Below are 11,699 nucleotides of genomic sequence, written 5' to 3'. Positions count from 1 at the left end.
AACTAAAACAGTCACTGAAATAGCTTAATTATCACAAAGAAACTGCCGAATTAAGCAGTAAAAAGCAAATTATCACAAAAAAGTGAATTTGGCAGAAAAAGTTAAAATTAGCTAAACAGTAGCTAAAAACACATAGAAGAAAGCTGAACAAACCGTACAAAACTTAAATTAGTAAAAGAAWAGTAGAAAATGTCAGAATGACAGCTAAAAAGGCRGAAAAAAGCTAAAATCAACAAATTAGAAGCTGATGGAATGTGAAAAGCCAAAAGTCWTAGCTGGAATGTCCTGAAAGAGCTGAATGTTGTGATATAATATAAAATGTGGAAACTTGTGGAACAAGATATGYACCGAAAAGAAACAGAAGAATAAAAATATCTTGATAGTGTGAACTCTTTAAAATGTTGAAATGAGACATTATGTACACACTGTTAAAAATTCTAGTTTAGAAATGAGTTCATGCAGTAATTCTGAAACTTTGTGGCTTTCAACCTCATTTTTTTTCCAAACTACCGGTAGATGTCAGGCCTTTTTCTATTAATAGTTATTTCTAAGAAAAATGTGTAGTTTCTTTGTCGTGGGAGCTTGTGTATCAGTGTCAAGTGTTGAACATTACAACAGGAAAGACTGTAATGATCTTCTGTCCTTTCATGCTACATTAGTGACATTTATCTTTCATGGGACATCCACTTTGAAATATATACTTTACATGTCAAACAAGATAAAATCACATCTGTTGCCTTAGATCTTCATTATAATCCATTTCTGTTTAGTTTTGTAAAACTTTACAATCAAAGTTTTGTACAAGGAATAMGTTTTTATCAGTTCTCTCCTTCTGGCTTTACTTTTCCAGCTTCATATTTGTGTCTGGATGCCAGTGCGCCAGTTGTTTTATATTTATCTCCACTCAACCCTTACTTAACCTTCCTTGCAGCCTAATAAGGTATCTATTGAGGGACGGCACAGATGGTGAAGGGAACGCTGGGAAAAAAGTTTCTAAGTCAAGAATCAAATGTACTTTCCCACAAAGTGGTTTTGTGTTTTTTTTGTACATTATGTTTCTCCTGGTGTGGTGGTTTCTGGGTAAAGAGAGAGCGTGTAAATGAGGGTAAAAGGGCAGCATAAAGACTTCATGTCAACATAGGCTTAAAGGAGGAGGACACCTTCCCAAATGCTGGGAACCACTTTGATGTAGAACACGATAAACCTCGTCCATAATGATATTTACTTTATTAAACCTACATGAAYGTGACGGACAAAACAAAAAGTACAATATAAGATCACTTCAAAGTATGCTGTGGTCTTGCATCCCTTTCATATATTGTCTCACTGCAGGTCCACATCAAAGCCTCACTCAGCGATAGCCCTGAAACTCAACCACAAACCGCTGCGCACATCCTCAATTCTCTTCACTCTTTTGCTTTTGCTTTCTCTTCAAAGCGAGGTGTTTTCTCCATCATTGTTTAGTTTCGCAACGCTTCAGGGGATTTCAGTGTTTTAACGTGCTTACTCTACGTTTTGTTACTCAGCTGTGAGATCCCCCCCCCTCCCTGAGCTGTCACCTGACCCGCCTCGCAGCAGATTAGATTACCACAATATTCCCTAAAAGCCTCCCCACATCTCTCCTTGTTCTGGAACTTCTTTTAACTGTCCCTTTTTTTTTTTGTTTCAGTGTTTAGAAATGCCCCAACATAACATGGAGAGCTCGAGGAGCCAGTGGCAGCAGGGTCTGCGGCCGCCGTGGATCAGCAGAGTGGCCGGCGGTCAGAGTCCCTCCTCCTCAGGGGCAGAGTCTGACACGGAAAGCAGCAGCACTGAGAGCGAGAAGGTAAATGATTGAGATGTTGTATGCTGTAGGTAATTATCATATTTATGTCCCAAATGATGTTCAGAACGTCTTTTTCCCATTWAGTTAAAAATAGTCATGAAAAACCACGAGTCACAAGTTCTAAACCCAACAGTCTACTGCTTCATGACTCTCATGTCAGCTTTTTTTTTCTATTTCTATCAGCCCTGTGTTAAAAAGCTGGAGRTGGGTTCACTGAGGGTCCTGCCACTACCATCAACTGTCCAACATCGCATCGCAGAGATCAACCAACAAAGGGAAGAACTGAAGATTGAGGTGAGACACAAAACCCCTTTGATTATCTGAAAATTTCACTTCTCATTGCAGGAAAAGTAGTGATTAATCAATTTATTTTAAAATAAGAAACATTATTTTCTTATCTTCAAGAAGACATCACATTTCTCATAATAACCTGTAAGTTTACTTGATGAAGCTTGAAGTTTGCTAGATGTTAGCCTGTTTAAAAGCCCCTGCAGTTTTCAGACAACAGCAAAGTCATTGTTGAAAAATGCACAGCGCTGGCTTGTTTGGAGTTTGGTCAGAGTGATTCAGCTCTTGTCATATCTTCTGCCCCCTTCAGCTGCAGCTGGAGATCGCCTTGCTGCAGGGAGAGCTGCAGACGGAGAAGGAGCGGCTGCACCGACAGGCGCAGAAGCTGCTGGTTCTGCAGCAGCAGAACAGGCGGCGAGAGAAGCACAAACATGCTGACAGGCTCAAGGTAAACCGTGACGTTTAATTAAATAAAACTGTTTTCAACCTTTTTCAATGTTAATTAGTGTGGATATTACAGTTTTAATTCATTTGTTTAGAGATCAGAATAACACAAGTGAAAGTAGTTTAAGAGATTACAGGAAAATATGGTCAGACATGGTCCACTGACATCAACACAAGTTGACTCAGATGCAATAATTACTGGATTTTTAATGCTGTKACAAAACTGATAATTTTACTGTTTTCTTTTTAACTTGGAAAGGAAAAAAAGACACTGCTGTATTAATGCTCAACTATTCTGTTGTTGTGTGTAAATGCAGGAGAGAGAGAGTCTGGAGCAGGAGAGGAGCAGGGTGGAGGAGCTGAAGAGGAGCTGTGAGGAGAAAGAGAAACTGATCCTCAGTCAGCCAGAAAGTCACAAAGAGCAGCTCAGACTGCAGCTGCAGCAGGTGAGCAGATCATTTTAACACAAACACATTTAAAATGTGCTCCTTTAGATGACACAAAATGTCCTTTTTGTTCATGGAAACTGCCAGAAAGTTAGCACAGGCAGCAGGAATTGTGCAATATTAGTGTCTTATCATTGAAAACACGTCAAACGTGGAGCGGCTCAGCATGACTGGACAGAGTCAGATAAGTCTCCTAGAAAATGAGGTCATCAAAACAGCAAAAGATTTATTTCCACATCTTTTTTTTCTTGGAGGAGAGGATTATTGTACCACTACATAGAGGACAAATCTTTGTTTTTGTTGTAAAATTTGATCTGAGTCATCGGATTTACAATGTGGTTGAAAATATTTTTGATTTTTATATTTGGTGTTCATTAAAAGTCAGAAGCATTTTTTTCCCACTGTGGTCCTAATCCTCCTTTCTACACTGCAAAATCATGAAGACCAATCCAAAACAGATTTTTAATCAGAAAACAAAACCTGCACAGTATTTTTCTCATATTAATGGATAAACTGTTAGAAAAAGCTTGTGACCAAATAACTACCATTTGTGTTTATTTACATACAGAAACAGCATGAATCATTAAACTTAGCAGCCATATTTGTTTACTTACACAGGCTGTGTCTCAGGCTTCCATGGATTTTTTAAAGTATTCATGCTTTGTTTACCTTGAGTGTGGACCTGCATTTCACAAATGCATTCAGTGTATATGGAAAGTTATTTGAGTAAACTTTTTCAAACTGCAACATATAAAATAGTTCAGGATACCTTTTATCCCTGTTGTATTTTGTAGTTTTTAATAATTTTATTTAGATTACTGATCTAGAAACGCATAAAATCAACAAAACGCTCTTTAAATAGGCATTTATGATTTTAATTACTATGTTAAATTATAGGAAAGTGATAGTCAGAACAAGCTGAAGCTTTTGTTCTGAATTTTAGAGAGGAAAGAAAGGGAAAGTTAATATTATTGTGAAGTACACTGGTGCTGCAGCTACAGTTGGGCAGATTTCCAAAAAGAACACATCTATCTATCACTTAATCTTGTTTACTTTGGATACATTTCCTTACAAGTCAGTTTATCTGATAACGGACATGTTTTTCCTCACAAAAGATCCAACATTTCTTAAAAAGAAAAACATTTTTCATCACATTTAGCTGCTAACAGTTTTGATCTAAACTTACTTAAACTAAGGAACATACAAACAACTCTTTTAAAATGTTTTATGTGTGAGAGTACTGGAATTACAGGAAGGACTGCACCTGTTGCCCGCTTTGTAGTTTTAACAAACAGGTGTAAAGGGTGTGTTGGCATCAGTGCTGGGTCCTGTTGTTTTCCACCCTGTTTGATCGTCAGCGCCAATTTAACCTGAAGTATTTCTGCTTTTCTGAGTCTTACAAACACCCACTCTGAAGATGGGACGTGTGTTCCTCCCTGAATGTGTCAGAACAAGACAACAGATCTGTCAGCATTAGAAATTAGTTTTAATGACAGGTTTGGTGCAGTTGTCGTYGTCTGTTGCAACATGTCTTTTGTTTGAAACCAGTTTGGCTTCTAAAGAAAACCTCATTCGTGCACGAAAATGACTCAAGTATGTGTATGATGGCAGGACATGTGAGCTATTCTGATTATTAGATAGTCTTGTACTGTAGTCTTGTAGCGATACGCGACCGCTCTTATTCTGAATAAATAAAAATTATGTAAAACAGTTGTTTACACTTAAATTAAAAAATATTTGACCAAAGAAAAACTGCAGCAGGCCTAGAGAGAGATGAATATGATTTAGATTTTTATTTCTGTGTCTGTATAYGACCCACAGGAGACACGACATTAACAGCAGTCATCCTTTCATTCCTCGGCTTCAGCAGGTCTGACGCTGCTAAAAATGACTTTTTTTTTTTTATCTCTGAGAGCAGGACTTCAATCTCCAAACTCGTAAAGTTCTTCTTTTTTTACTAGGGATGCACCAATACCAGATTTTTGAAAACCGAGTACGAGTACAAGTACTTACATTAAAGTACTTGCCGATACCAAGTACCGATACAAGTACTAATAAATATCCTTAAAAATCCTTATAATTAACTTAAACTGTTTACTTTCATTAGGCATTTCAAACATAAAGAAACAAAGTGCATTACTATTGGTTTAAAACCATTTTACTGTCATATAACATACTATGACAGCATGTACAAAAAATAAATAAATAAACCTAATACACCTAAAAGAGACTTCCAGTTGATTTATTTTTTATGCCACCTTCATCGTAGATGTAAAAAATTTTAATGATCCGCTCAAGTTATCTAAAATGTGTTACAGGGCCCTCACTGGATATTAGAGCATTGTACCATCAACTATATAAATAAACTAAACTAAATAAACTCATTTTGTAGTATGTTCAATTAATTGCAATTAAGTAATAAATGTTTAATTTGTAACWTGTTGTAGCTTGGTCATAATGATTTTTCCTCCATCAGATTACTTGGCAAATAACGCTTATAAAAATAAAAAAATATTTTTAGGCAAATCAAGGCTTATATTATTTTTAATCATTTTTATTTATTTAATTTACCTTGGATCCAGTACAGTTGAGATGCAGTAGAGGGGTTTTTTCTCAGCATCAGTGAAGCGCCTCTTGACAGCTGCAGCCAAAGTGGACTTCATTGTTTTGATCCTGTGATCTTCACCAGTGTCTTTGTTTAGGAGTCTCAGAAGCACGGTCACAGCAGGGATGACGTCTTACTACTGTCACCTGAAAATACCTCCACACCGCTGACATAACGCCTCCTCTACAAACTGCTTGCTTGTTAAAGTTTGTTCAGCTCGGCTAACATGGTCGTCGTCTTCTTCTGTTTTTTTTTATGCGGCTGGCATTAAGTCTGTTGCGCGATTCCGCCGCCTGCTGSTTTAGAGCGTCTATGCACAAACTGAGCGAAATGAAGCTGGTATCGGGTCCTCTAGTATCGGAGGACTTTTATAAGTACGAGTTAACGCACATGGTATCGGACGATACCCGATACTGGTATCGGTATCGGTGCATCCCTATTTTTTACTTTGCGATGTCATTTATGAATGGACACTTCCTGGTACCTGGGGCAGGAAACATAGCCTTATATGGTGTTTTTGGGGTGGTGATTATGCTAATCACCTCTCCTCGTGCACGAGCACCTGATACACATTCATTAGTTTACGCAGCTCATTTACACACTTTTCCTGAAGATAGAAGAGTTTGTTGAATCTGACGTGACATGTTCGTACGAACCCTTCGTACGAACAAAAGTAAGAGAAATTTAGGATAAGAATACGAACATGAGGCCCATTGAGCGCAACTTTCTTCTTCACAAAATGTAAACAAACATGGAATAATGTCAGAYTTTAGTGGTTGTAGGATTTATTATTTGTTTAATTTAAAGCGGACTGAACAGAACTGGTGTGAATACACTCTTAAGTTAAAGCAAAACATTGTCAGCCTGTTGAACACAAAAAGACAGCTGATGGAAACTGTTTTTTTGTTCGCTTTTCAGGAGAAGGAGGCGATGGAAGCTGAAGTTCGGGCTTTTGAAGACTGGGAGTTTCGTGTTCTGGAACAAGAAAGCGGCGTTGACGAAGAGGWCGGCACGTCGGAGATACTTCAGGAGGGGGGGAGTGAGGAGATGGAGAAGGAAATCTCATGTCAGCAGCACGTGGTCAACACAGCACAGGTAAACAAGGTGCCTCAAGGAGGATTTCTTCAACGCTTCTTCCTGAGGCTTTCCACGGGTTTGCAGCTTATCAGTGCTCCATATTTATCTCCAGAGAAGACCTTTCTTAGTGCAGACTTGGGATGTCAAAGTTGTTCAGTTGTCAAACAGTGAGACTCATCTCTACACAGAAGTTGGACACAGTTTCATAGAAATACATCCCTTTAGTTGACCCACAAATAGTGTACATGCAAACATGTTGAATTCACTCCGAAACAGTTCCTTTCTAATTTTCCAACTTCAAATGGTTTCGATTTTTCTTTTCTGGCAAAAAACGTTTTGCACCATGTGAAATTAATTAGTTTGACAGTAAAAATAAGCAGAAGGCGGACCAGAGAGTCAACTTCAAAGTCACTAAATCTGTGCTCCTCCTAAAATAATCACAGAGTGTCTGGCATTGATCTTCAGCACAGTTCGTCTTCCCCAGATAAAGGTTYGAGCTAAAACTAAAGTTCTTATTTACTTATTTCCCAGAAGACACGGAACATCAGATTAGGATGAGCTCACAGATCTGATGTGGTACAGTTCATGGTTTTTACTTCAGGTTAAGACTTATCCCTCCTCCCCTCCTCAAATAGTGACACTAACAGGAACTTCTTACCCCCTGGTGACATCACAGAGCTGGTGGATGTTAGAGACCTTGTKCATGTTTGCCTTCAGTTTGAGGATGCCCAACAGATACTCATCAAGGTTCTGGTCTTGAGACATGCTCCGCCAGTCCAGCACCTTTACCTTCAGTTTCTTTAACAAGGCAGTGGTCGCCTTTGAAGTCCTTAGGATGTAATACTGCCCAGAGGCCAAGTTGTCCAAAGGAAGGGATCATGCTTTTCTTCAGTATGTCACAGTACATGTTGGCCTTCATAGTTCCCTCATTGAACTGTAGCCTCCCACTGGCAGCCCTAAATCACTAGACTCTCACCACCATGCTTGACTGTGGGCGAGACTCACTTGTCTTTGTAATCGTCACCTGGTTGCTGCCACACTCATGACACCATCTGAACCAAATAAGTTTATCTTGGTCTCACCAGACCACAGGACATGGTTCTGATGATTCATGTCCTTATTCTGTTTGTCTTCAACAAACTGTTTGCTGGCTTTTTTGTACATCGTCTTTAGAAGAGGCTTCCCTCTGCGATGACAGCCATGCAGACCAGTCTGATACAGCGTGCGGCATATAGTCTGAGCACTAATCTCTGCAGTAACGCTGGCAGCACCCATACATTCAGATATCAGCTGATACCGATACTATTCCAAAACCATAGAGATTATTCATCCTGCTCCTCTTCAAACCTCAGTCTGTTGACCTGTTTTAGAGAGGTTTTTTAGTTTAATTTAGCACAAGACAGTTATCTTTTATCTCTAGCCAAACATTACACGTGCCAAAAACCATATGCGTTAACTCTTTAAACTGTGCAACAGAGAAATATTGTCACTTGGTGTCCTGATGCATCTCAGTAATCCAGGTAGAACAAAAAAAAACAAATAAAAAATAAATAGGTCCTCTGGACAGGTTCTTCTTTAATTAAACATTTTGTTTGTCACCAAATTGTGACTTAGTGTCAGATGTGAAACTAACAAAAACACGCAAACCATTTGTAGCTGCAAGGTGCCGGCTCCAGAAAAYGTACTAATATTCTTTTGTTTTACCTCAAGTGATGAGTTGTCAGTTCAATTAGTTAAACAAATGTTAGTTTGAGATTTTTAGTAGAACCCCCCCCAGCTCTACAGAAGCAAATAAATAATTAAATGCTTATCTTTTAGKTTTTGCATCAACTGATGTGAGGTTTTCTGTTGTAGGTGTCCATTTTTGTGCTGCACTACTGGTTGTATCATTTTCTTACTTGCATTTGTTTTTATAATGCACAAGACTGGCTAATTGCAGATTTTTTTTTTTAATTTTATTCAAGTGTGGCCATTATTTGCCAATTATAATATGCTGGCCAAATATTAGGTCTTACAGACAGTTCTATCGCTCAAAGAAGGAGCCTGGGTTGTAAGAGTAGCTCTTTAGTAATACTTCAGATACACTGTATTAATTTATGATTTAATTCTTAGTGTAAAACCAGTCTTCGGACTAAAACTCTGTGAATACAAATTCAGGATAGTTACAAAATCAACATTTAATTTGCGTCTTGTCTCCACTGAAAAGATCTGTTTGATCCGGTCAGTGCAGTTTGCACTCAGACACAGACCAGCTCTTCTGGGATTTTTTTTTAAAGATTAAATCTCAGCATTTTGAACAAATTGTTGAAACTCATGCCAGCCAGATGAATCAGCTGCAGGATGTTGTTGCGGCTCTTCTGTGAAGAGGAAACCATGTGGCGGTTGAAGCTGATGGAAATACTTGTCTGACTTTTCAGGAGCGAGTCCAGCAGCTGGAGAAACAGCTGAGGGAGATGGAGAGGGAGAAGGAGAGGGAGCTGAACGCCCTGAGGAAAGAGAAGAGAGAACTCATCCACACAACTCAAACGGTACGAGGGATTACAGATTTTACTAACTCACTAATACTGACTGGTTTATCTTATCGTAAAATTAATTATAATGTTCTGCCTTTTTATTACATTCTTAAGTATGATTATTTACATCCTATTAAACAGGCCTGTATTTACATAGATATACAACTGTTGTAATGAGAATGTAGTAARCTGCTACTAACAACAACAACAAACTCATAAATCCTGTTCATTATGTTCTGACATGAATGCATTCACTGTGAATAAAGTTGGRTGAACTGAATATCATGCACTGTGTGCTCCAGGGGTTTTCCTCCAGGTACAGTAAATGGAACAAAATCCCCGTCATTATGTTTTATTGTTTATAATTCATTTTGCTTGGAGCTTTGTGACACAGTTACAAGAAAAGTCATGACTCCTCTGGTTGGTCTAAGGAGTGACTTTTAGATCTGCTACAGGGTACAAAATTTAAAGGAGACCAATTATGGGTCCTAGAAATTTTTATGGTATGTCTGTGGGCTATCCAGACCATGTTCGTTCAATTTAATGCACAAAATAATTCTCGGATAATAAAATTTCCCATTTTCTAGTTCTGCCTGCTCTGACTTCYGTTCAGAAGAGCTGTTTATGTTAATGAGCTCTGTTGGTAACGCCCTCCAAAAATCTGTTGACATTAACTCCGCCCTCCAAAGCCAGCGTTTACGTTAGCATGGCTAATTTTTTTAATTTTATTTTACTGTTATTTTACCAGGCAAATCCCATTGAGATCTCAGATCTCTTTTTCAAGGGCGGCCTGGGCCTGAAGGCAACCTATTGTCCATGTTTTTGTGTTTTGTTCTAATGATAGCAGAAGCTCCGTTGTACAACCATATGAGACCCAGAGGCAGAGTCGTGGTTCCAGCTTCTTTTTTTTTCCTCTCCCTCCTCTGCTCTGGCCTCACTCTGCATGTTGTTACCAGAGCCGGGAGCAGCAGCGGTCAAAATACCTCAGAAACTCAAACAAATAGGCTTTAACAAGGCTTTAATAAGCTAAACAATAGAGGTACATGAGAAAACGTGTTCATAACGAACAAAAATAAATAAATAATTAAATAGTGTCGTGCCGGTTTCAAACCCTGGTCTCCCACCCTCTGTTCAAACACTCTACCCATTGCCCTACTGGAGGCTTGTTGTGAACTGAGCTGCACATTGCACAACAATACGGTGACAGCTTTTTCTTTTGAGGAGGTGGAGCCTCACCCGGGGGTTGCTAGGTGAGGGGCTGAACGCAGGTTCCGGTGGGTTGTCGTACGGCTTGTGACATCACAAAATGACGGGAGTATAAAACTTGTCGTTAATATACATTAAAAATACATTTACTTACAGTAAATATGCCCCTGGGTGCATTTTTTGGTCCTAGGACTGTTTTTTTTAAGAAGTACATACCCAAAGTTGAGTAAAAAAAACCTTTAAAAGGTGAATTTTGCATAATAGGTCCCCTTTAAGAATATTTGAACAGTTTACTTGGTTCAAAGATTTTATGAATCTGATAAAAGGCAACTTTTTTGATAATGTGCAGTTGTTCTGTTCTCCCTGGTGCGAGCTCAGTTACTAAAACATTGCAGTATTTTAGGAAATTATGCTTTTGTTGGAGTGTAAAACATCACTAAAAACTAAAAACAGGATGCAATGATTTGCAAATATTATAAAGCCATTTTAAACCAATTTTTTACAGTGAATTAGTAAACTTATCAAATAAGTTGCTAAGAAATTTTATAATTTTTGAGGGAAAACGATAAAGAACATCACATTTGTTTAATGTAGTCTGTAATTGTGGGGAAATATGACTTTTTGAAATTTGCAAATCACTGCAATCAGCATTTAATGCATTTTTTGCACAAAATGTTCCTGCTTCTTTTGGAATTRGGTTGAATGTTCTGCTACACATGTTCACATGGCTAAAATGAGTCATTTATAAGATGAGGGAAACAAAACACTACTTTATAATTCAATCATATCCTTTTTCACGCTGATATTCCAGCATATAGTACATGTTCTCTCTGACCTTTGGGTGTTTTGGAACCTAATGAAATGCTGTGGATCAGAACACCTGGGYTTCTTTGCATAATCGGTGCCTCTGTGACCACATTTTGAATAAATCCTGGCAGAAGTTTGAGACAGCATGAATAGTACATCTGAATCTTTTGATTTTTTTTGTGCTTTACCAAGTTTTAAAAGAATCTTAACATAATGTTCCCTTGTGCTTTTATCTGTCTTTCTAGTAAGTTCAGTTTGATTAAATCTCATGGTTAATAACTGGCCACAGCTTTTATGACATGCCTCATTAGGTTTTTATTATAAATTCTTGTTGTTGCAGAGTACATGATTCACTCAGCTAGGGCTGCAACGATTAATTGATTAATCAACGACTAATTGATTATTAAAATAATTGATGACTAATTTAATAATCGATAAATAGTTTTCTTTTTTTTTGTTCTTTACTTTGTTTGTCTCTCCAAACTGCT

The 11,699-nt window shown here is 38.1% G+C and overlaps 1 protein-coding gene across 1 annotated transcript in view; it reads left to right on the top strand.

The window, feature by feature from the left end:
- The window catches only part of phldb3 (pleckstrin homology-like domain, family B, member 3), a gene marked incomplete at its 3' end in the record, with an annotated part of 31,582 nt that overhangs the window by 12,588 nt on the left and 7,295 nt on the right, over nt 1–11,699 (top strand). Inside the window, 6 exon segments of the mRNA XM_014025614.1 lie at nt 1,670–1,825; nt 2,009–2,119; nt 2,424–2,561; nt 2,875–3,003; nt 6,527–6,703; nt 9,103–9,213. Of these exon segments, the coding sequence (XP_013881068.1) occupies nt 1,679–1,825; nt 2,009–2,119; nt 2,424–2,561; nt 2,875–3,003; nt 6,527–6,703; nt 9,103–9,213 (813 nt within the window).

The sequence above is a fragment of the Austrofundulus limnaeus genome, unplaced genomic scaffold (genome assembly GCF_001266775.1).
Source record: "Austrofundulus limnaeus strain Quisiro unplaced genomic scaffold, Austrofundulus_limnaeus-1.0 Scaffold488, whole genome shotgun sequence".
NCBI classification, from domain to species: Eukaryota; Metazoa; Chordata; class Actinopteri; order Cyprinodontiformes; family Rivulidae; genus Austrofundulus; species Austrofundulus limnaeus.
The sequence above is the reverse complement of the archived record's forward strand: the minus strand, read 5'-3'. Positions and strand labels throughout refer to the sequence as shown.